Source organism: Sparus aurata, chromosome 6 (genome assembly GCF_900880675.1).
Source record: "Sparus aurata chromosome 6, fSpaAur1.1, whole genome shotgun sequence".
NCBI classification, from domain to species: Eukaryota; Metazoa; Chordata; class Actinopteri; order Spariformes; family Sparidae; genus Sparus; species Sparus aurata.
In genome coordinates, this window is record NC_044192.1 from 1,233,571 (window position 1) to 1,260,055 (window position 26,485).

At 41.7% G+C, this 26,485-nt stretch overlaps 2 protein-coding genes across 2 annotated transcripts in view; one reads left to right on the forward strand and one right to left on the reverse strand.

Annotated features, from left to right (window-relative positions):
* The window catches only part of pcbp4 (poly(rC) binding protein 4), a 488,978-nt gene that overhangs the window by 115,728 nt on the left and 346,765 nt on the right, over nucleotides 1-26,485 (forward strand). The gene's annotated exons all lie outside the window — the stretch shown is intronic.
* On the reverse strand, nucleotides 1,403-19,709 carry LOC115582690 (NLR family CARD domain-containing protein 3-like; the record flags this gene model as incomplete). The annotated part of the gene is made up of 6 exons (XM_030418804.1): nucleotides 1,403-4,188; nucleotides 5,767-5,940; nucleotides 7,332-7,505; nucleotides 10,108-10,281; nucleotides 16,764-16,937; nucleotides 18,016-19,709. Coding segments are annotated over 6 exons (2,400 nt in total), but the record flags the coding sequence as incomplete, so codon positions are not given.

The window sequence follows — 26,485 nt, forward strand, 5'->3', positions numbered from 1 at the left end:
TTCAGCCTTGGAAGATAAAGATCAAAGCATGGGTGCTACGGTGGAAACGGATACCAAAACCATTGCACTGCTTCAAGAGAAAGTAACGTACTTAGAAGACGCCGGCCGCCGTAATAATGTCCGTATAGTTGGAATATTGGAGGGAGCCGAAGGAAGAGACATGCAACAGTTTGTTCGGACATTTCTGGAGGAAACACTGAGCATCGAAATGGGCCTGGACCTTGAAATTGAACGCGCCCATAGAGCAGGTCAGCTGGGCAACCGAGACCAGCATGTCCTGGTGCGTTTCCTGAAGGTTGGAGCCAGAGAAGCAGTGCTGCGAGTGGCCCGGGAGAAGGAGCGAGTGGAATGGAGAGGCAAGCGAGTATCTTTTTTTCAAGATCTCTCACAGGACGTTATTCAGAGATGCAAGAAGTTTGACGGAGTGAAGAAACAGCTGCAGAAGGGACTTCGGTACACCATGTTATACCCAGCCGTGCTGAGAGTGGTGGCAGATAATTTTTTTTTTCTTTTTTGATATACTATTATAATCCCAAATTGGGAAATTCTTTTTTCCACTCACATTACACACAGGTGCGCACACACAAACACACACATGCAGTGTAGACGAGGTGAGCGAAGGGGCAGCCACACATGCTACAGCGCCCAATGAGCAGTGTTAGGGGTTGGTGCCTTGTTTAAGTGCACCTCGGCAATGCCCAGGATGTGAACCAGCACTCTCCAACTGACAGTCCACATCATTCTTTTTTGGTCCGTATGGGACTTGATCTGACACACCTTCACTTCTCCAGAGGAGGCGAGAAGCTTCATCTCTGGGAGAGCTTCATGAAGATCCCATAGCGACACAGAGGATATTATTGATTACTGGAGATGTCAGATGAGCCACTCAAGGCTCCATTCAGGTGAACTATGTGAGCCACACTCTGGTCTTCAGGTACATAATATCATATCTATATTGTTTGAATATGTTTGTATTCACCAGGGTGTAAAGAAGTTAAATCATTGTGATATTGTTACATTTGTTCCTTTTCTCTTAGGGGAAAAATATAATAAATAAAAAATCAATAACTGTATAATAATAGCAGGTTTATTATATTATTTTGGAGTAAATCAGACACAATTAGTGACTTACTTCTCTGTAGATGGACCTAAGTAAAGGACATTGAGCTCCTGTTCTTATATGGCCTAGGTTTTGGATGTATTTGGTTGTTTGAACAAAATACATGCTGAGTTAAGTTCAGATAAGATAATGTATTTGAAGTATGTGGAGGGGGCGGTGTTTGTTGGGTCAGGACTTTGGGCTTCACAGACGTATTATTCCGTTGTTTTGGTTTAAGGGCTTATGGAGAACCATCTTGTTCTTCTCAAGGTTCTCACTTGGGTTTTCCAGCTATTATGTGTGTGTTTGTTTTTTTTGGTTGTTTTTTTTTCTTTCTTTTTTCTGTTTCATACATGTGCACATTTTCAACACAGGGAGACGTCCAATCTGGGTCATTTCTCACATGTTTCCACTTTAACTGGTATATATATATCAGAGCTTGACAGGATGGCTGAGGGTAAATTAACAGAAGTGTTATATTAATATGGTAGACATGCTTAGATTTTTATCATGGAATATTAAAGGGGCAAATCTTGCTATTAAGAGGAAGAAACATCTGCTATATCGAAAACAAAAGAAAGTAGACATCTGCTTTTTGCAGGAAACTCATTTAAATAACGAGGAATCAACCAAGTTACAGAGGGATTGGGTTGGTAAAATATTTTACAGTGCCTATTCATCTAGCCAGCGAGGCATCTGTATATTAATTTGTAAGAACTTAAACATCACTATCCCCAAGCAACTCTCGGACAGGGAAGGCGGGTGGGTTGCTATCAGTATAGACCTGTTTGGCAGTAGATCCTCTCTTATTAATATCTATGCACCAAATATAGATTCTCCAGATCTTTTTTGCTGACATTTGCAATGTGGTGAAACAAATGGGGAATACATATGTTATCATAGGGGGAGATTTCAATCAGGTAAGAGACCTGGCCCTAGATAAATCTAAAATTACGAGATTAGTACATAAATCTCAGGTAGCCATTGATGTTTTAGAAGAGGAGCTTGGTCTAGTTGACATTTGGAGGACTCTACACCCACAAGATAGGGAGTACACCTTCTACTGTAACCCACATTCTTCGTATTCACGGATAGACTTTTGCCTAATATCTAAACAATTAGTGAGTGTAACTATCGCTGCTTCAATTGGCAATATTGTATTATCAGATCATGCTCCAGTTTACATGGTGTTAAGTTCTGGATCTACATCTATTGGGAGTATTGGGAATTCAATGAAGGAACAACCTCTAACCCAGGTCTAGAATGGGATGCGTTTAAAGCCTGCTTGAGGGGTCGCTTAATACAACACAGCTCCTATTTGAAAAAACAAACTACTATTCGACTAATTGGAGAAAGAAATTAAAGATCTTGAAAAATGATATGCATCCCAATTGGATCCAGTAGTGCTTACACAGCTAAACAAAATGAAACTCTATTCTACAGAAGAAGGCAGAGTATGCACTGTTTCAATGCAGACAGAAGTACTACGAACAAGGTGAAGCAGCAGGGAGGTTTCTGGCCCAGAGAGTTAAACAACAGTATAATCGCACTTTAATAACCTCTGTGGAGAATGAAATTGGGACTTTAGTGACAGACAGAGGGGAGATTAATGAAACATTTAGAGTATTTTACCAAAAATTGTATTCATTACAAGGCACAATTGATCAGGAGGGTATAGACAAATTCTTGTCCAAGGTGAATCTGCCGACCCTGTCTGAGGAAAAACAAAAAGAAATAGGGGGGGATATAACTTTAGATGAGGTTCAGCAAGCCATTAAAAAAATTTGCTCTGGGAAATCCCCCGGCGATGATGGGCTACCAACAGATTTTTATAAAGAATTTGTGGACTTAATACCACCAAGGTTAGTGATAGTATTCAAGGATGCAATTGAAAGGGGCACAATGCCAGAAAGCATGCAATCAGCAGTAATTACTCTGATACATAAAAAAGGCAAGGATGCGCAGAAATGCGGAAGCTATCGCCCAGTGTTTGATAGAGTGGAGTGGGGATATATGTTCAGGACGCTATCTAGATTTGGATTAGGCTCCTCTTTTATAAAATGGATTAGACTTATATATAGTAACCCCAAGGCCTCAGTGCTTACAAATGGAAAGATGTCCCCACATTTCACCCTTCACTAGGGTACAAGGCAGGGCTGTCCCCTGAGCCCCTGTTTTGTTTTGGTTTGTTTTGCTGTTGTTGTTTTTGTTGCTTTTCATGTCATGTTGGTATGTTCTTGACGTTGTTCATGTATGTTGGTCTTTTTGTTGTACTGTAAGCAATAAAAAGTGAATTACAAAGAAATGGGGGTGTCACTTGTTTTTTTTTGCCTGCAAACGCGCACTAAACGTGACGACAATATTCATGAGAAAGAGTTGCGTACATTTTTTTATTGTATGTCCAGTTTTACTTGGCCTATCAACACAATTTAAAACTGTTTTATAGTTTGTTGAAGTTGAAACGGAGACTCAGTGAGGCTGCTTCTTACTGTTACATCATCTTAAATTGGTCACGTGATTTGGACGCACCGGCGTATCAGTCGACCACAGAGGGTTAAGACATTTCACGTCTCATCCAAGAGGCTTCTTTAGTTCTTACTAACTGGAGTTGAGTTTGTAGGCCTTTAAACTCTGTGTGGGAGTGTCTTTTTAAAGAGTCACTAAAGACACACGTGCGCTCTGAGTTTCAGAGTCGTTGGGCCACTTGTGGGTCGTTGACTCAACTGGCCTTCGTGTGGGTTGTTGGGGCTAGGTGAGCCCACTGGTCTCACATCGCATCAGTCTGAAAACACTTTCTCTTGATTTCCATCTTCCATCTGCCTGGTGACTCCCACCACGCTGAATATAATTTGGTTATTTGCCACAGTTTTCTACCACTGCACATCTAATCTCCACACTTGCCACTTTTTACGTAAGTGTCTCTACACATAAATGGATGATTGTTAACTTAACACTAAAGCAGATTTTAGAGCAGTTCAGACCGCAGCACTGAGGGTCATCTCAGTTGATTCTGCTGCTTCAATCTCTCTGGATCATCGGGACACAGCTGATCCTCTCCACACCACCACCCTTACAGAGATCATTTCCATCTGATGAGAGAAGAGAGACAACAGAAGTCATGAATGTTTACAGAGATTCTTCTGATTAGTTTTCAGTCAGTGATGCAGCACATCCACTATAAAGACCAGCAGCACCAGAAGTGGAGCAGCTGTGTAGCGTAGCCAGCTTCCTTTCAGCTCTCATGTGAATGTGTGGGAGTGAAGCTTAAAGGACCTGCAGACACTTTGGATATCAAGTCTGTTAACTCTGCAGATTTCACCGAAGTACACAATTAACAGCTTAGAGTCCCTGAATGCATCATTAGTGCAGAAACTGGGATACTGCTCACTATAATTATGATTTTCTGCTGTTAGATTTAAATGTCTTTGTGACATTTGAATATTTCATCTACTTTAAAATATTATGAGACAAATATGTAAATATGAGTCTTTTATAAAAATATGTGGACTGATCAAATGGACAGATATATCCATGTTCATAAAGTCTGTAGAGAAAACCATCAGCTGTGGTTATTGAACTACAGCAGAGATTCTGCTCTATATTAAGATCACATGATCACTAAATCTCATGAAGGTTCTCTGATCTGCAAATCAATCAGTTCTTTAGTGTTGAAATGAGAGCAAACTGTCTCTAAACATCTGATGCTGTCAGCTGCAATCCAGCTTTCTTTCCTGTAGAGATGAAAACAGTTGTATTCACATCAACTCAAACTAGGGATGCACATGGTTAACCATTCAACCATTAACAGATAACAGGAACTTTGACCGATTAATACTATCGGTTACATTTTTTTTTAGCTACTTGTCAATCAACTCATGGAAGCATGTTGACTTGTGCCACACGTGCAACACGTGCCTTTATGTGCAAAAATGAAGCGAGCAAAAAGGAGTTCTGTGTGGGACAATTTCGACTGAAAAGGAGATGAGGTTATTTGCAAACTATGCGGTACAGCACTGAAATATTCAAACAGTACCAGTACAATGCAGTAACACTTACGAAGCAAACAGCCAGGATCAGATGATGGAGGACCATCACAGTAAACTTTGCCCTCCATGATGGCAGGGAGAAGATGCGACGCGCTGCTGTCTGAGGAGATCACACAGAAAATAAGTCCAGACAGGACGAACCGGATCCATCTGATCCGTCCTGAAGGGAATTATTTTCCCGATAATTTCCCGATAATGACTGCCGTTCTATACATTATCCCGCTTATTACACGGCTGCAAAAAAAAAAAAAAAACGTCACACAGTATGTCTTTTTACAATTTATTTGTTACCGTTCAGGCGTCCACAGTGTTTTTCAGCAGAGAAATAGTTCGCCAAGCTGATGCCGTTTCACTTCTCCCTCTTCAAGCGCGGAGTGATACAAAATACGTGAATCAGAGGCAAAAAAGCCACTTTCAAGAATGGAGCTTTCTGCAGCATTAAGAAGAGCCGTGTAATAACGGTTTTTAATCGGTTAATGAGCGTCGGTTATCGGTCATAAAAAACATTAAAAATGTGCATCCCTAACTCAAACACATGATAACAACAAGTTGCTGGTTGATCTGATTGGCTGACTCAATGCTGCAGAAACCAGCAGGAACTGACTCAAACCCTCTACTGACCTCAGAGTCTCCAGTCGACAGTTTGGACTCTCCAGTCCAGCACAGAGAAGCTTCACTTCTGAATCCTTCAGGTTGTTGTGACTCAGGTCCAGCTCTCTCAGGTGGGAGGGGTTGGACTTCAGAGCTGAGGCCAGAGAGGCACAGCTGATCTCTGACAAACTGCAGTCCCGCAATCTGAATATAGAATAAATTATGTAGATGAAACCATTTGTACTACAATCAGATGTGTTTAAATGTGGAGCTTAACATTACTATGTCTTTATCAATGAGCTTTTCTCTAAAATTAATCAAGGGACTTTGTCATTGTCATTGTCATTAGGGCTGCACGATATGGTCAAAAAGTGATATTGCAATTATTTTGACAGCTATTACAATATTATTTATTATTATTATGGATGATTACATTTTACATCACAATTTTCCTTGTCATTGAAAAACTAGCTCCCGAGCTCCGGTCTCTGTATGCGTATGGAGTGTGGTAGTATAGTACGGAGCTAACTAGTTCCGGGGCCAGAGCACAGAGCATTGGCCCCAGTTAGCACAGCAATAGAGCAGCTAGCTTTTCTCGTTTGTGGTGTCGCTCCGAGCCGGGCTACAGCGCCAACAGCAGCGCTCCGGGTCTGCTTCCTGACCCTGAGCTGTCTACTGCCGCTGCACACGCATACAGAGACCGGACAATAAAGGACAGTGCTTGGAGAAAAGTCAGAGAGGAAGTCGGACTACCTGCGAAGTTATGAAAATATGTCTGTTACTTGATTACAGCGGTCTGTTGTACTTTACTATGAACCACAGTAGCACAATCACAGCTGATTTTCCCTCATACTGGCTTGATGAGTTTACTCGCTTTGACTCGAAGGAGTCATTGTAGGAATAGTGATATTATTCACATGAACTGAGTTTATAAGGGAGACAGTGAGTGTAAAAATTACATTCATGTGTCCTTCATTTCCATAACTCTGCTTCATATAGAATCATACAGAATGTGGTATTAACATATATTGCATCTTTTAATATAGCCTACATTGGCTCTAGATTACGAACAAGATTTGTGAACCATATTCACAGTATAAACTACTACGTATGTTTGATGCCAGAGACAAATAATGGAAAGAAAAACCTAAAAAACCTTAAGTATTTGTTTATGTGTTGTTTAGGCCAGTGCCTTATCCTTATTTTACTCAGCTGTTTGCACTTTATGCTACACAATTAAAGAATTGTTTGTTGCTACAAGCTGCATATTTCATTAAAGGTTTAATGAACTATCATCTTAATTGTCTTTATTTTTAGTTAGCATATACCTTAAACACTTTAAACACCTTAAAGCTGAAAGCTAATAATGGTTATATAAGAGCAGCTGCATGCTGGTGCGATAAGCTGTATGTTTTACATTCAATTTAAGTATGATCCAATTAATCGACTAATTGAAAAAAAATAATCGGTGATCAGTTGACTATCATAATATCGTTTGTGGTAGCCTTAACACCAACAACTCTTTTTTACCAATTATTACAAACTTTACAAAGTGGAAATTTTCTACAACCAAGAAATAGTGTTGGTGTACTGACCTCAGAGTCTCCAGTCGACAGTTTGGACTCTCCAGTTCAGCAGAGAGAAGCTTCACTCCTGAATCCTGCAGCTTGTTGTAACTCAGGTCCAGCTCTCTCAGATGGGAGGGGTTGGACTTCAGAGCTGAGGCCAGAGAATCACAGCTGATCTCTGACAAACTGCAGCCCCACAATCTGAATATAGAATAAATTATGTAGATGAAACCATTTGTACTACAATCAGATGTGTTTAAATGTGGAGCTTAACATTACTATGTCTTCATCAATGAGCTTTTCTCTAAAATGAGTCAAGTGACTTTGTCATTGTGTTTTTTAGGGCTGCACCATACGGTGAAAAAGTTAAATAACAATTATTTTGTCAGATATTGCGATATTATTCATTATTATTATGGATGATTAAATTTCACATCACAATTTTCCTTGTCACTGAAAAACTAGTAAAATCATGATGATGTGGCATTTCTCCCCGTCTCTGCCAAACAAACATGTTCTATTACGTCTGGAGAAGAAACTTTGTAGGTCAGAACATCTTCGCAGCTCTACAAAATATCATTACAACACTTTTTTGTGACATATTTTACCTTATAAAATAATTGCAGTTCTTGCGATTTGTATATTGCACTTAAAGCCCCTGTACGGAGTTTTTAACTGGATATGCAAAAGTCTCTGGTTTCTGATGATGTGTCTCTGTTACCTACAACAGCAAATGAGCCCATCAGCGTGAAGATACGCTTTTTCTAAGTAGTCTAATTCTATACCTCTGAAAGGCATTGGTCGGGTCGGACCACTGACGAAACGATTTAAGGCAGTCAGACCGGAACTGACGACATTCAGGATACGGCATAGCTGTTTTGTTGCTACGCTAGCCAGTGCTAACCGAGCTAAAACTTTTGTCATGGCTGATAATGAGACAAAGAAAAGAAAAAGAATTAGAACCGAAGACCAACGAAAGGCAGAGAGGGAATCCGATCGAGCTAGGGCTAAAACATGGATAAACATTGGCGATTCCTTCCAGAGATGGAGAGAGTTGCGGGGCTTGAAGGGATTCAAGTCGGATCCATAATTCGCCCGATTCCTCCTAGACAGGTTTGTAAATTTTATTTCATTTATGAAATGTAATGCGGGACGTAGTTTACAGCAATACATGAATTCATGTTGTTACAACAAAGCTGGCTAACATTACCACTAGATTAGCTCTAGTTACTACACTCGTGAAAACGACAACAAACGTCTTAGATCACGCATCCATTTCAGCTGTGTGTATCAGCCCAGCCGACCTGCAACGATGCATCGGTAATATCCTCTGTCATTATAAATGATTCAGTTTCTTACTTAGAACAAAACATCCATCACAATCACTGTGACTTTGCTGTAACGCTAGCTCTGTAGCACCGTGGGTAATATATATAGCTGGGAAATTGCAGTGCAACAGCAGCATTACTTTGTTTCACCGGCGGCATATTATATTAAGTAGAAATACAAATAGACACATTACCTCGTCCATATGCACGCTGCAGATAGCTGCTAAAAAAAAAAAAAGTTTTCAAAGCAAGTCCCGTCGTCTTTCCGACGTTTCCAAAACAAATCTACACGCGCCGGCCAGACAAACGTCTTCACGACAGTGGGCGCTAGAGCTCATGGGAAATGCAGTCTTCATTCCGGCAAAACACTACCGCTTTCGTCCAGCGGGGCCGCCAAAATCAACACTAAATGAAAAGTCTGTACAGGGGCTTTAAGTCATATTGTGTATTTGATTATTTTGCAAGTAATTGTGCAGCCCTAGTGTTACACCTTTAACACTTTATCAATTTTAAACTAACATTAGTTCAGAGGGTCTCCAGTGTACAGATCACTCATTCATGAAGGAATAAATGCATGTGAAAACATAACAAAAAGTAAAATTAGTTTAATTTAATTTGATAATTAGTGTAAATATATTTACATACACACCTTTTTATGAAAATATACATATTGCTGAACAAACATTGATATATATATATATATATATATATGTAATTATATTATATATAGTATATATATATATCTCTCTCCTCTCTATATAATATATTATATATATATCTATATATATAATATATATACATCATCTTCTCTATCTCTCTCTCTCCTCATCTCTCTCTCTCTCATCTCTCTCTCTCCTCTCTCTCTCTCTCTATCTCTCTCTCCCTCATACATATATCTATCTATCTCTCCCATCATCTATATATATATCATATATTATATATAGATATATATACACACACACATATATATATACACACACACATATATATATACACACACATATATATATATATATATATACACATATATATATATACACATTATATATATATATATACACATATATATATATATATAATATATATATATATATATATATACACATATATATACACACACACACACACACACTCACACATACAAATATACATACTTAACCTATAATATATTATACATAATAGATATACATTGACAAATTTTATATCTTATTATGAAACTTAAGTTATTACCACATATTTAGATTTTATAACATATTTAGATTTTATGCACACAAACACATGCATACATCTACGAAAACGCCTAGTGATTTTTGAAGCCCTCCCTCATCACAATGTTAAAAATTTAGTCTAAAATCGAGCCCAAGAAACATCACAAGAACCAAACACACACACCAACAACTCTTTTTACCAAATATTATGAACTTAAAACACGGTGGACATTTTCTAAAATCAAGAAATAGTGTTGGTGTACTGACCTCAGAGTCTCCAGTCGACAGTTTGGACTCTCCAGTACAGTACAGATAAACTTCACTCCAGAATCCTTCAGCTCGTTTCCTCTCAGGTCCAGCTCTCTCAGATGGGAGGTGTTGGACCTCAGAGCTGAGGCCAGAGAGGCACAGCTGATCTCTGACAAACTGCAGCACCTCAATCTGAATATAGAATAAATTATGTAGATAAAACCATTTATACTACAATCAGATGTGTTTAAATGTGGAGCATTTTCCAAACTATCGGTATCAGCATTTATAATGGCAATAAATTAATATTTAAAAAATAAAAAGACGAAAAACACCCTTCAACCATGTTATGAGTGTTGGCGTTGCATAGTTTGTCCACCAGAGGACAACAGGGGTGCCCAAAACAAACAAACAGATTTCTGGTTTTAGGTCTACAGACTACACCTCTCTATAGGGAGAAGTCCCACCCCTTCAGGTGGACCTCATGTGACCTGATTTCAGTCTAGAAAGTGTCTGTTTGTGGTAAATAAAGTAAAGTATAAATAAGTATATATATAAGCATAAAGTTTATAATCACATATTTCCAGTCTTATATTTTAGTAGTTTTATGACAAACTGAGACTTTCTTGAGAAAATGTTTTCTTTTAAACTGACAAACATCATCTGTGAGATTCATGACACAATTCAAACCAGAGCAGAAAATTATTTGTCTCATTTGTTCTGAAATAAGGTCCCAGGTGGTCGAGCAGAAGGGGCGTGGCTTCACCTCTATTGTGGATCATCATGGGAACATCATCCTGTTCTTATGACCAGGGCCTAGGGGAAACCCTGGTGCAACAAGAGTGTGAGCCCCCCCCATCCCCATCCTCCAAGCACCACCAGCAATAGCATTTTTAAATGGTTTTATTAACAAACACGGATTGCACACAAACATGCTTGCTGGTGGCAGTCTGGAACAATGGAGGAGAGAGCCCCCAGGAACTGGGAGGAGCCAGCCTTTAAACCCTTGTCTTCCAGGCTGGAACCAATCAGCTCCCGGGGACAACCTACAACCACTCAAACACACCTGCAACCAATCTCACACACACTCATACTCACAGGTAAAAGAGGGATAATAAAAAAACAGATAAATAGAAACATTCATGACCTCTAGGGTCATAACACTGTCAACACAACATTCACCCAACTGTTCACAACACATTAATAACTACAATTATAGTGTGTGTGCATGAAATATCTCTGCATATCAGGATCAGACTGACCTGAGATTTTCAACATGGCTGCTGTCTGGTTGAAGGGTGTGCAACCTCGGATTTGTTTGGACTACAAAGACCAGCATTGTCAACCATAGCCACGCCTCTGAATTTGTGCACACCAGAGCCAATCACTGCAGAGCACCAGAGCCAATCACTGCAGAGCCCACCCCACGCCCCACCTCCTGTGTTTCGAGTCTCAAACAACACACCTTAAGAACAGTGCTCCTTTGAGTGGAGATATATGCGAGAAACACAACAAACTGAATCGGAATTGGATACTTGCACAGAACGCTGGTATGCAAGAGATACGCGAGGATAACAAACTGGAATCTGAATCTGTGGATGTTCCTGTGGATGTTGGTGTGTAGCTAGCTGCTACGCTACACACTCTTGATGTAGGTTATCCATAAAATCTTCCCTCCCTTAGCCCTACACATTCTGGATGTCTGGATACTCTCTGTACTCATCTTTAAGTTACACTCTTAAGTTTCAAAGTGTTTCTCCAGGCTTAACTTCATGCTGGTGCGTTTACTATTTTGCTTACATTATTAATCCATTGCCAATGCTAGCTACGGCTAGAACATGGTTACGTGTTTCAAGTTCCTATCTTGCTAGCATGTTTGGCTTATATTTGTCTATGTTAGGCTTCTGTTCAGTAGTGTATTTTGGTGTTTATGATGAAGTTTTTAATGTGCGTTTTTCATATTAGTTGCACGATCACATTTTGCTTGGTTTATCTTCTTGCTAGCAAGACTGGTGTGTTGCTAACGCTGTTCTTGCTAGCAGCTAGCTAAGGAGCGTTTGCTAAGGCTAAAACTGTTTCTCAAGTTTCTACCTTCTTTCTGGCATGTTGGGCTTCTATAGGCCCTTTTATTTTGGTGCTTACAACGTTCGGTTTTTCAGAACTATCAGGGCCCTGTGTTACTTTCTCAGTTCGACTTCACCAAACCCTGCTTAGCTCTTATGGCTGTTACCACCCCATCAACTTTGAATGGTTCTTGCATTGCAATGCTTGAATCATGACAGCCGGAGTGTTTAAGTATGTTGGCTTATGGGTTTATTGTTGGTGTGCGTTTCATAACAATAAAATGTTAACACACTGAACGATATCGAATTTCACAACAAACCTAAATATCCCTGACGTCCCACTTTCAAACACAGCCTAATTTGGCCATCCATGAAAAAGCTACTTAACAGTAATACATACTTCCTATGGGCACTAGTTTAATAAACACAGAGAAAAAACACATGACCTGACATGAACACACCTTTCTGATGTCACATTAGGACGGTCTGTGTCCAACAGTGTCTGTCACTTTAAAACCAACAATCCAACATTAACACACACCTCACTGTGTGATTGGTCACCTGAGTGGAGGTGAGAAAAGAGGCGGGGTTTGAACTTCTCTCTCAGCTCTTTGTTCATTTGTTACACAACTATTTCTGTCACTGTTCATATGAACAGCTGAGTGAAACACTATGAACGTCTTCAGCAGAGACTGTCTGAACATGTGATACCTCTTTTCTCAGTGTTGTTTTTGGCAGCCATTTTAGATTTAGTCTTAGTCTTTTGGACTAAAATGCTTTTTAGTTTTAGTCAAATTTTGGTCACTTCTATATGTGAGAGTTTTAGTCCAGTTCTAGTCGACGAAAACTCAAACAGGTTTTAGTCTAGTTTTAGTCAGTTTAAGTAAAAAACAAAAACAAAAGAATAAGTATAGTCTTTTATCAAATTAATTTAGGTCAATCAAAAGATGTACAAGCTCACAATGTGTTGAACTTGTAGATCTGCTATTTTCACAACTTATGTGTGACACTCATGTGTGATGAAGTAGGTCATCAATTCATGAAAAAATTGTTGAAATGTGCTGATATGCGCTGATTGTTATTCTATACCTTGTGGTTTTGTGCACCTAAATTGTTAGATAAAAAAAAAAATAAAAAAAGTGACAACAAATTTGTCTTCAAAATAAGAGCTTTACATTGCACCCTATTTGAGTTTAGAACTGGGGTCTTCGCGGGGGGCTTTTAATTTAAAAGTAGCGACCGTTTCTAGCTTGCTGCTACAACAGTGAACAACGAGGAAGACGGAGACCGAGGAGACGCTGCATCTCCCGGGTCTCAGCGGCTGTCCAGTTGCTACACGAACATTAAGCAGCGATGTCATGCATTTTAAACTTCTGACAGACCACCCACTAACATTTACGTCCATTCTCGTCTCGTCAACGAAAACTCACACACGTCTCGTCATGTTTTAGTCATGAAAGAGCCATGTTTATCTCGTCACCGTCTCGTTATCGTCATGAAAAAAAGGGGCCTCAATGAAATAATTTCGTCATCGTCATCGTCATCGTCATCGTCGACGAAAACAACACTGCCTCTTCTCCATATTTAAACCATTGTTGTGTCTCCAGCAGCTCTTCACTCCACCTTTGGCTGTTTGGAACAGCTGTGAACACTTTGAGCTCCAGATGTGTTCAGACAACACGTCGTACCACTGAGCTTCTTTCTACAAATATCCCAGCCAACAGCTCTTAAAGAAAACCAGTTGAGTGGATTTGCAAACAAAAGTAAATCCAACATCCTGCTTCTGTACGCTGCAGGCACAGTGAGCATAAGAGCCAGGTGAACTCTGAACCTGCCTCTGGTGCACAACTGACCACAGTTACTCTATAGAATTATTTCAGAGTACCAGCACCAATCCTAGGGCGGGGTGATATGGCTGAAAAATGTATCACGATATAAGTGTTTCTTATCAGTCAATATTGATAATTATTGATTTTCTTTTTTACCCATTTGAAATAAGAAAACACTGAAAAATAACCCTTTAAATGGTGACTACAGGTGAAAAAAAAAATCATTTTCAAGATTTCAGAATCAAAATCTAAGACATGAGACAAAATAGTGAAGAAGCTGACATTGCTGCTTGACAATATGTTAATGGGAAGTGGGGTCATATAAAGTACATATCTGAAGTCGGTCTGTTGGCACTTTTAGCACTACATTTTCTCAACCATAGAACCTCTAGTTCTACAGTCTGTGTCTGAAATTTTTATTGTCGATGTAATTGATTACGTCGACTAATCGTTGCAGCCCTAATGTAAACTATATACAACTCCCCGGAGTAGGCCCTGCAAGTCGCTAGGGCCGGCCATGGGAGGGAAGGGCTGCCAGGGAAGCCCGCCGGAAGCAGGACTGACCCAGGGGGGACAGGCAAGGGCGCCGCAAGACGCAAAGGCCAGCCTGTTCGCGGAGCAGCCGCTCAATCAGCCAACAAGACTCAAGGCTGAAGGGGAGACAAAAAATGCCTACCATCGGGCCACGCCCAGCACACACTCCCCAAAGGAGGGGCTGGTGGCCATATTCAACCGGTAAAACCTAGTAAAGGTTGGCTGAGACGACCACGTGGCGGCGGAGCATATAGAAGCGAGGGAAGCCCCCTGCCACAAGGCCCATGAGGCAGCCACACCCCGAGTGAAGTGTGCCCGGACCTCTGGTGGAACAGGCACACCCGACAGCAAATAAGCCTGTCGGATCGTGTCCACAACCCAGTGCGACAGCCTGGATTTTGACAGGTGCCTGCCCAAATGCCCATGGTCGTAACACACAAAGAGCTGGTCGGACTTCCGGACCGTCTGAGTACGCCGAATGTACGTTGTCAAGGCCCTGACCGGGCAAAGTGCGGACTGGCTCTGCTCAACCTCCTCGCCAGCGCTAGGCGAGGAGAGAGACTGAAGCTCGACTGACTGAGCCAGGTGGAACTCAGTCAGGACCTTAGGCAGGAAGGCAGGGTTAGTGCAGAGAACCACACTCGAGCCGTCTGGGGAAAACCGTCAGCAGTCGCCATGCACCGACAAGGCATGGAGTTCACTCACCCTTCTAGCTGAAGTGACAGCGAGCAGAAGGGCGGTTTTCATGGAAAGCCATTTGAGGTCAGCACCCCCCACAGGTTCAAAGGGGGGACGCTGAAGGGCCCCAAGGACGACATCCAAGTCCCAGGGGGTAACTGCAGGACCAGCGGTGCACACCGTAAATCGCTCGGCCCCTCAAAGAAACCGGGAAATGACCACACAGTCCTCCGTACTCAGTGCAATTTCCCCGATGCGCACTGCCTTGATTGCTGCCACCAACCCTCGCAGTGTTACAGCGGCCTTCTATGCCTCAAGCTGGGACTGCAGGATCCGCAGGATCTCCTGAGCCGAGGCCAACACCAGGGGATGCTTGAACTGGGAGAGATGTTCGCCGCCGAGCGCGTCAGCTCGCGATCCGCGGGCAATACGCCGGGGAGAGGACACCGCCAAGGCCGGGAGCCAGAGACCTCCAGCTCCCAGACCAGGTGCACGATGTGTAATTATCCCACCGAGCGCATCGGGCCACGAGCCGCGAGCAATACGCCGGGGAGAGGACACTGCTCCAATGCTGTCAGTACTCAGCTCGTATCCACAGAGCGTGTCAGCTCACGAGCTGCGAGCAATACGCCGGGAAGAACCCACAGCCACCGCTGCCAGGAGCCAGAGAACCTCCGGCTCGACCGGGCAGGATGAGTTCTGCACAGCAATCCAGGGAGGCTGCCAGAGACAGACACCCCGACTTACTCCGGTAAGCGGATACACAGCTGTACAGTCTCCTCTCCTTCCTTACTTTCCTTTCTTTGTTTTTTGTTTTCTGTAGATTGTGTGATACTGCACCCTGACGCACAAGTGGAGATCAAACAATCAGTGATTACGCGCTGGCGCAGGTGCTTTATAGCTACGCAATGGGGCGCGGCCGGGCAAGCCGGTGTGTCTTAAAGAAATATCCAAGTGTCCTGACAAGCAGCGGGGGTCATATCCCGTACATATGGAATATGTAACGGAGTGGAGAGATAGAGAAAACCTGTTTCTAACGAAGTTCAGTGAAATTATGGAACGCACTATCGAACGTATCTTCTATTGATATTGATCATGTGTCTATCGCGATAGATATCATTATTGTTTTATTGCCCAGCCCTAACCGATCCATCTCATTCCTACTCGCTGAGGAAATGACCTGCAGGAAACTGCAGAGGAATTATGGGATTGTTCCCAAGGAATTGTAGGTATTGTAGTTGGATGTACGACTCTAAGCAGCCTGGACATCATTTTAATCACACGACACCAAACAGAAAAGTTCTACACTATCGATTCACCTTCAACACAAACGAGCAGCTCTGTCTCACACACATAGAAAGCTGTAATCAAAGCACAGATCTTCATCACCACTGTCATCTCCATCAACACACAGCTGACTGACTGAGAGCTTCATCCTCCATCATCTTCATCACTGATCAGACTGAGCTCTGTGTGTGTGTGTGTGTGTGTGAACTGAAGGAAATTTTATTAATTTAAATCTTCTGTTCTAGATTTAAATTTAACAAACAGAAAAAACGCATGAACTGACCTCAGAGCCCCCAGTCGACAGTTTGGACTCTCCAGTCCAGAACACAGACGCTTCACTGCAGAATCATTCAGGTAGTTCTGACTCAGGTCCAGATGTGTCAGATGTGAGGGGTTGGACTTCAGAGCTGAGGCGACGACTTCACAGAGAGTCTCTGAGAGTCGACAGCTCCACAGTCTGTGAATACAGATAATAAAACATTTAAATCAGATCAAATCTGACTCTTTACTATGAAAACAGACTCTATACATTTTGCATCACAAAGCACATGAACATGAGCAGCTGTAGCTCAGCTGGTCAGCTGTTCGGCCTGAGCTGCTCAGTCAGCGATCACAAGGTTTGTAGTTTGAAACTTGAGCTCCTCGGCTCCACATGAGCCTCCAGACTTTGACCTGCCTGAGGAGATCAGCTGGGCTGAATCAGTGGCCCATTTTAAATCCCCCTCAAAACACACCTGTATAAAACAGCTTTTAATGGCTGATTCTGATGATTTCATCTTTGTTTGATTTTGGTTCGACATATTTGTGTTTGTCTGTTTTCTTCATTCTGCTGTCTTTATATTTATATTTGTAATTGTCCCTGTAATACTTTTCTTGTGACTCTTTCATTGTTGTGCTGTTTTATTTGTGTCCAACAAACTGATGTGAGTGCTTTTAAAGTGCCATATAAATAAACAGAAATACATGTTGAAGTGTCCTTGAGGGAAATAATGAAGCAGAAATGACAGTTTAGGACAAAAGTGTTGAAATAAGTGAGACGTAAACGTGTCAGATGTTAGTTTACAGGCTGCTGTGATTTATATTGGTTCAGCTTCATGTTCACATGATGATCAGTGAACTGTGAAGTCACTGTAGGTTGGAACTGCACTCGTATGCATTTACCTCACTTATGTGTTTGTGTGTATTTTCTCAATCTTTGATGCATTTTATTCTGTGGCTCCATCTGCTTTTCATCTCCCATTTCATTCATTTAATGCCTCCCACTGCACAAACACAAGAATTACAACTAAACATTGTGTAATTATCATTTTATGGGTAATAATTTAGTGGAATGTTTTGGAAACAAGACGACTTCATGTCATTTCTACTCTGAGCTTGGTGATGATCATTTATTCAATCAGCAGGTTTAATACTTGTTTTGGTAAACGTGTATAGTGTTGAGGTTTTATATTATTCATGTGTGTAAAGTGTTGATCTTTAATACTGAAGGCTTCAGCTTTACCTCACTTCATCATGTTTAACACATCTGTACTTACACAAACTTTCTACAGTTCCTCACAGCTGGAATCAGTCTCAGTCGTCCCTGTTCTGATGTTCTGTACTTCTTCAGGTCCAACTCATCCAGAACCTCCTCTGACATCTGCAGCATGTAGGCCAGAGCTGAGCAGTGGATCTCAGAGAGTTCCTTCTCTGATCTGTTCTCTGACTTCAGGAACTCTTGGATCTCCTGATGGACTGAGTGGTCGTTCATCTCCGTCAGACAGTGGAAGATGTTGATGCTTCTGTCAGGAGAGATCTCATCTCTGTTCATCTCCTTCAGGTTGTTGATGGCTCTCTGGATGATTTCTGGACTGTTGTCTGTCTGACCCAGCAGGCCTGCTAAGAGTCTCTGGTTGGACGTCAGAGAGAGGCCATGAAGGAAGCGAACAAACAGGTCCAGGTGGCCATTTTTACTTTCAAAGGATTTCTGCATGACATGTCTGAGGAAGACATCCAGGGATGACAGACTGTTATACCTCCAACCTCTCAGGAAGTCCTCCACCACCTTTGTGTTCCTGTTGGTGTGACAGTGGAACATGTAGACTGCAGCCAGAAACTCCTGAACGCTCAGATGAACAAAGCAGTAGACTGTTTTCTGGAAGATCACACTCTCTCTTCTGAAGATCTCTGTACAAACTCCTGAGTACACCGAGGCCTCTGTGACATTAAGACCACAGCGCTCCAGGTCTTCTTGGTAGAACATGATGTTTCCTGTCTCCAGATGTTCAAACGCCAGCCTCCCCAGCTTCAGAAGAACTTCCCTGTCAGCCTCCGTCAGCTCCTGTGGACTCTTCTCACGTCCCTCATGGTACTTCTGCTTCTTCCTCTTTGTCTGAACCAGCAGGAAGTGTGAGTACATGTCAGTCAGGGTCTTGGGCAGCTCTCCTCTCTGGTCTGTAGTCAACATGTGGTCCAGAACTGTAGCAGTGATCCAGCAGAAGACTGGGATCAGACACATGATGTGGAGGCTCCTGGAGGTCTTGATGTGTGAGATGATTCTGCTGGACAGATCTTCATCACTGAACCTCCTCCTGAAGTACTCCTCCTTCTGGACGTCAGTGAAGCCTCGTACTTCTGTTACCCTGTCCACACATGAAGGAGGGATCTGATTGGCTGCTGCAGGTCTGGAAGTTATCCAGACGAGAGCCGAGGGAAGCAGCTTCCCCTGGATGAGGTTTGTCAGCAGCATGCTGACTGATGACTTCTGTGTGACATCAGACACGACCTCATGGTTGTTGAAATCCAGTGAAAGTCTGCTTTCATCCAGGCCGTCAAAGATGAAGAGAAGTTTACAGACAGCGAGCTTCTCTGCTGTCACCTTCTGTAATGTTGGATGGAAAACATGGAGCAGCCTGAGAAGACTGTACTGCTCATCTCTGATCAGGTTCAGCTCCCTGAACGACAGCAGAACCAGCAGACTGACATCTTGGTTTTCGGAGCCCTCTGCCCAGTCCAGAGTGAACTTCAGCACCGAGAAGGTTTTTCCAACTCCAGCGACGCCGTTGGTCAGAACCACTCTGATGCGTCTCTGTTGGTCAGGTGAGGCTTTAAAGATGTCGCAGCACCTGATTGGAGTTTCACTAGAGGTCTCCATCTTGGAAGCTGCCTCAAGCTGCCTCACCTCATGTTGGGTATTAAACTCTTCAGTCTGTCCCTCTGTGATGTAGAGCTCAGTGTAGATCCTGTTGAGGAGGGTTCCACTTCCTGTTCCATCACTTCCTGTTCCATCACTTCCTGTTCCATCACTTCCTTCAGTCACACGTTCACATCTCCTCCTCAGACTGATCTTATGTTCATCTAAAACCTCCTGCAGACCAACATTCACTGAAAGAGACAAAATAAAAAAAATATGATTATTATTTTATTTTCACTATAAAAACGATCAATATAAAAGTATATCAATCAATCAATCAATCAATCAATATCCTTTATTTAACCAGGTAAAAAAAAGACAGTGAGTCTGTCTGACAGAACTGTGATGTTGCTGCTTTACACAGTTAAATATTTCTCCATCATCATCAACATATCAGATCTAAATGTATTTCTTTTGGTTGTGATGAGACGTGGTGCAGAACAGAGTAGAAAAAAACATGTTATTATATTTCAGATGGTCTTTAGATGTAGTGATGTTTATAAAGATCTTAAGTGTCTGTGCAGTGAGACACAAACAAATGTCACTTTATTAAATCAACAGTGTTTTCAGACATGATGAAATCAGCAGACAGATGTAGTCTTACTCTGTACAGTGCTGGTCAGACTGGCTGTCTGCAGTCCAGCTGTTGTTCTGGGTCTTACCTCCACACTGGGGACAGGAGGAGTCTCCTGGTGAAGCAGACTGGTCCCAGTATGATGTGATGCAGCGTCTGCAGAACCAGTGTCCACAGCTGGTAGAGACCGGATCCTTCAGGACGTCCTGACACCAAACACAGCAGGTGGGCTGCTTCCTCTCTCTGTGAAGGAGCAGAGAAGACACGACACAAAGATTTAAATCCAAAGACTGAAACACCTGAGACACTGAATCTTTCACAATTCTGTTCTTTACAGTTTACAGATAACATTTCATTTTGTTATTGACTGTTTCTTTGAATCAAGCTAAATAAATGTAACTACTAATTCCCTCAATTTTTTAATGTTTTTTAATGATGCCACTAAAAATGAACAGCTATAGATGATAATAAAGACAAGAAAGAACATTTTGATTGGTGATCTAGAAAGGCCAATACTGCTTCCAGCCATCGGTTTCATCATCAGTCCTAAAACTCCTGATGTGAGCGATTATACTCTGTAACTTCTTATGTGTGATGCTGTTTTGTTCTGTGCTCCACTCGGCTTCAAATCCCACTTTGAGTGTTTCAGGAGTGAGTGTCTTTTTGTGCTTCTAACACAGATGAGTAGACTACTTAGTTAAATGGCTCATTATTTGTCTGTTTTAAGTGTATTTATTGTTAATATTTCCAACAATATTGAAAAGATCATCAAGAGATCCAGATGAATTGTAGTGTGAACAGAGAGAGACTGAGTTTGGTTCCTTAAAGAGGACTATATGTGAAAACACAGTAGGAAACTTATTGTAGTTTACAGATGAGGTTTAGGAGAAACTGTGTTACAACAAAAACACATGTGACTGACATCGATCGGCAACCGATCGCAATCGGCTTATAATGCCCCTATCGGTTTTGATCGGATCAGATGACGTTTCAATATAGAGAAAGTGCAATGACTGCATGCAGGGTGGGAATTTCATGGCGGCCATGGCCGCTGTTGCCCCGCACTTTGGCCTTGATTCAGCTGAAAAAAAACTCATCATACAGCCACAGTGGCCTCTGTGCCCCTGGCCCGGTCAGCGTAGCGAGCTTGCCTTTAATTACAGCCACCTGAGTGCACAGTAGTCACTCACAGTAACTTCAGTGAGTCCGCGGTTCGTGCAGGTGGAGTCTCATCATCACGATGATCTCACGTGAAAGCCTCTCAAACAGCAGCAGCGTCTCAAAACAGAAGAACGAAACTTACAGCACAGCGAGCGAGCTCAGCCGGTTTGACATGATACGTAACTGGACTGGACATTAACTCTGGTCTGTATGGTCAGCCAGCTGTGAGACGAGGGCGCAGGGACCGTCTACAAAGTGCAACACTGAAAAGAGAAACTACAAAAAATGCAATAACTTCACTATTATTCAGAGTGTAGTGTCACCAAATTCACTCCACACATCAGTGGTCTCCTGCTGGTTATTCTACAATTTTTTGTTTGGAAAAAATGTGTTTTGCCATAATTTTGGGGAATTTCTATTTGGGAGAAATATTCAATAACACTAATATTCAGTGAGGTGTCACAAAACTCACCTCACCCTAACCCTACTTAACAAAAACTACTTTCTAATGTAACTTTAACTTGATTTTGGTACTAAAAATGTTTTAATACATAATCAATGTCTTATTATATATTAGGATGTTATGGTATCAGTCTGAAAGGTAAATCAACACATTTTACTCAGTGGCCTTTGTGCCCTGTCATGTGGCCTTGGTGCCCCTGAAAACAAAACTGAAGGCCAAATGGACTTGCCCCTAAAATGATGAAATTCCCTCCCTGACTGCATTCCCACTAGTAAGCTACAGTTACTCTATGTAAGCTGAGTCCAAGTTGTCTCTAAGAGTCTCTAGAGTGTGAAATATTGCACATTGCCTCAGCCTGCAATAAAACGGTGGTCAATTCATGATACTTTCTCATCTCCTAATTTTTATACTTAATAATACAATGTCAATGTTGTGTAAGAAGAATCATTAATTAAATATATGAAAGTTACACAAGACAACAATATAGAAGAATTTATGGATTTGACGCTGTAATCGGTGATCGGCAATATCGGGATCGGCAGATACTGCTTTTGGTGATCGGTGATCGGCCCCAAAAATCCTGATCGGTGCATCTCTAGTCAGAACCAGTTCTTACTGTGTGTCTGAGGGTCCAGGATCAGTACTGAAGTTTACAGGATTTTCGTTGGACCAGTCACTCCTCATAGACAAACAGCAGGATCCTGGAGGTTCTGCTCTCTGTCTGCTGGACTGAACTCTGCAAACAGCAAAAGTGTTTTGATTTATATCACATGAATCCTGGATAAATTCTTCAATGACAAAACCCTTTAAACAGCTCTAAATAAACAAAATGGAGGCAGATGGAATGAATGCTTTCTTTGTTCATTATTTCTTATCTGTATCATAAAGAGTGGATTCAATAATTCAAAGGTGCAAAGATCACCAAGAGATCCAGATGAACTGTAGTGTGAACAGAGAGGACTGAGTCTCTTTAAGTGGACTGAGTTCAGTTCACTTAAAACACAGTCAGAATCTTATTTTAGTTGACAGATACATTTTAGAAGAAACTATATTTCAACAAAAACACATGTGAGTGACAGAGACAACTGAAAATGAGTCAGAACCAGTTCTTACTTTGTGAATGAGGGTCCAGGTTCAGTACTGAAGTTTACAGGATTTTCGTTGGACCAGTCACTCTTCATAGACGGACAGATGGATCCTGGAGGTTCTGCTCTCTGTCTGCTGGACTGAACTCTGCAAACACCAAAAATGTTTTCATTTATATCACATGAATCCTGGATAAAAATATTCAATTACAAAACCCTTTAAACAGCTCTAAATAATCAAAATAGAGGCAGACGGGTCAAATAACTTCATCGACTTTATCACAGCGTTTAACCGATGTATATGTGGCAGTTGCATTTTAAAAGAAATGTTGTTATACTCCCAATCAACAGAAAAAGACAAATCATGTGACTGACAGAGACAACTGGAAATGAGTCAGAACCAGTTCTTACTGTGTGTCTGATGGTCCAGGTTCAGTACTGAAGTTTACAGGATTTTCGTTGGACCAGTAACTCCTCATAGACAGACAGATGGATCCTGGAGGTTCTGCTCTCTGTCTGTTGGACTGAACTCTGCAAACAGCAAAAATGTTTTCATTTATATCACATGAATCCTGGATAAATTCTTCAATGACAAAACCCTTTAAACAGCTCTAAATAAACAAAATGGAGGCAGATGGAATGAATGCTTTCTTTGTTCATTATTTCTTATCTGTATCATAAAGACTTTATTCAATAATTCAAAGGTGCAAAGATCACCAAGAGATCCAGATGAGCTGTAGTGTGAACAGAGAGGACTGAGTCTCTTTAAGTGGACTGAGTTCAGTTCACTTGAAACACAGTGAGAATCTTATTTTAGTTGACAGATACATTTTAGAAGAAACTATATTTCAACAAAAACACATGTGACTGACAGAGACAACTGAAAATGAGTCAGAACCAGTTCTTACTTTGTGTCTGAGGGTCCAGGTTCAGTACTGAAGTTTACAGGTTCCTCATTGGACCAGTCACTCTTCATAGACGGACAGATGGATCCTGGAGGTTCTGCTCTCTGTCTGCTGGACTGAACTCTGCAAACACAAACAGTGTTTCCATTTACATCATGAATCCTGGATAAAATTCTTCAATAAGAAAACCCTTTAAACAGCTCTAAATAATCAAAATAGAGGCAGATGGGTCAAATAATTTCATTGACTTTATCACAGCGTTTAACCGATGTTTATGTGGCAGTTGCATTTTAAAAGAAATGTTATTATACTCCCAATCAACAGAAAAAGACAAATCATGTGACTGACAGAGGCAACTGGAAATGAGTCAGAACCAGTTCTTACTTTGTGTCTGATGGTTCAGGTTCAGTACTGAAGTTTACAGGATTTTCGTTGGACCAGTCACTCTTCATAAACAGACAGCTGGATCCTGGAGGTTCTGCTCTCTCTTCCTCCACACAAACACTCATCTTCTCCTCTGAAGTCAGTCTGAGAGGTGAAACACTGACTTTGAGCTGCAGGACACAAGAATCAGAAAACAAGTTTGTTCAAGAGAACAGAAAGTGAAACACAATCACACAGTGTAAGAAAAGAAGATGATGAAATGTATCATGTCTGGTTTTATAATTCAGGTTCGGGCAGTCATGTGTCACATGTGCCAGTGTGTGATGTCACACAGAGCAGTCAGACAGGTTCGTCTTACAGCAGCAGATAAACTCAGTTTGGTAAAGCAGACTTTTCCAGTCCAACGACAGCTCAAAGCGCCGTACAACACATGCCCCATTCACAAACACATTCAGGCCCCGTCCAGACGACAACGCCGTTTTGCGAAAACGCACATGTATTGCATCGTTTTGGCCGACCGTCCATACGGATCCTGAAAACGCACTTTTTTGAAAACGGGTCTCAGGGTGGAGGAATCCGAAAACGCAGCCCTCCCGTTTTCATGTGGACGGCGAATCCGCATACTTTCCAAAACGATGACGCCATCGCCCCACCTCGCGACGTCCCATAACAACAACAACAACAATGGCGGCCTACATGCCTCCTGATGACGGAGGCTGCCATGCAAGGCGCCAACTGCTCATCAGGAGCAATTTGGGGTTCAGCATCTTGCTCAAGGCATGCAACTAGGGGGGCCAGGATTCAAACTGGTGACCTTCCGATCACTAGACGACCCGCTCTACCCACTGAGCCACAGCCTCCCAGTTTGTTGTGACTCCAGCAGACACTCTGTCTCTGTTGTTACCACGTTGTTTGGTTCCGTCCTCAACACGACTTCATGTTTCAGAAGCGGGACGACATTTTACTGTTGGTTGAGTTTCCTTATTGTTCGGTGACGCAGTTTATTCCTCCACAGATAAAAAGTTCATGAGTTCATGTTTGTCCTCTTCAGCTCACAGAGAGAAAACGGACTCAGAGACTCTGACTGTAATATAAAGATAGAATGTGCGTTAAAGCTGTAGTCTGCAACTATTTTTGTTTATTATTTTAGCATTATATTATTACAAATGTTGCAGTGAATGTATTACTGCTCTCACTAGAATATTTGGGACCTAATGTAAAAATCTGGTGGAGTTTAATCATACAAGTTTGATTATAAGTTTATTTTTTTGTGTAACTGACTGTGATATCTGACTGATAATCAGTTAATAAGCTGCGTTATAAGAGCAAGAGATGAATGACAGAAGCAGCTGATGTAGGTCAACAAAGGAAAACATGAGAAAAGGGAGATTTAAGTGGTGATTTGATTTTCTGCTGCTGCACACTGTGTCTGCATCAGGCTTTACACCTGTTCATTACTGCCAGTTAGAGAAAAGAGATGAACACTGAGCTTGTTAATAAATATTGTAATAAATGTGGGTTTTGTCCTTTAGCAGGAAAATACTGCCAGTGTCAGAGCCTTTAAATAATCACACAACAGATCTTTATTAAATCATCACAAGTTAAATATATGAAAGCTAATTCATAGAGGTGAGGATGGCTACAACCGACTAGAGGAACTAGTCATCACAGGACAGCCAATACGCTTCATTCAAGTGAAGAACCACTACACACAGGACTAGATTCTAGTTTAAGACACACCGTTTCAAACCACGGCACGCTCGCACCCTCAACGCAGGAGGCACTGCAATTTATCAACCACAGCAACCTGAGGAATCACCACAATGAATCCACACACACCGTTTAAAGTGACTTAATTACCCCTCTCTCACCTGTGACCTACTCCCTCCCAGCAGCACTATACAAACTACACAATAAGCCAATATTATACATAGAGAAATATGTATAACAACAATATTTAAACCATACTTAATTCGCCCACTCGGCGAGACTCTCCCCCGGGTTCTGAGCTTGAGATGCCGTCCAACTCCCCGGGAGCGGCTTCGCTGGACGGCACGGACAGAGTGCAGCCGGACGTCAGAATGTCACGCCAGGGGCGCCACCAGGGATTTTGGGCCCCATGAAAAGAAATCTAATTGGGCCCTTGTATAGGCCGGCAAAAAAAGTGATGCGGTTTTATATAAAACTGTGCATTTTAATGATATTTTTGACTATCATTCCCATATTTGTGACAAAAACAACATGACAGTTACGTGGTTACT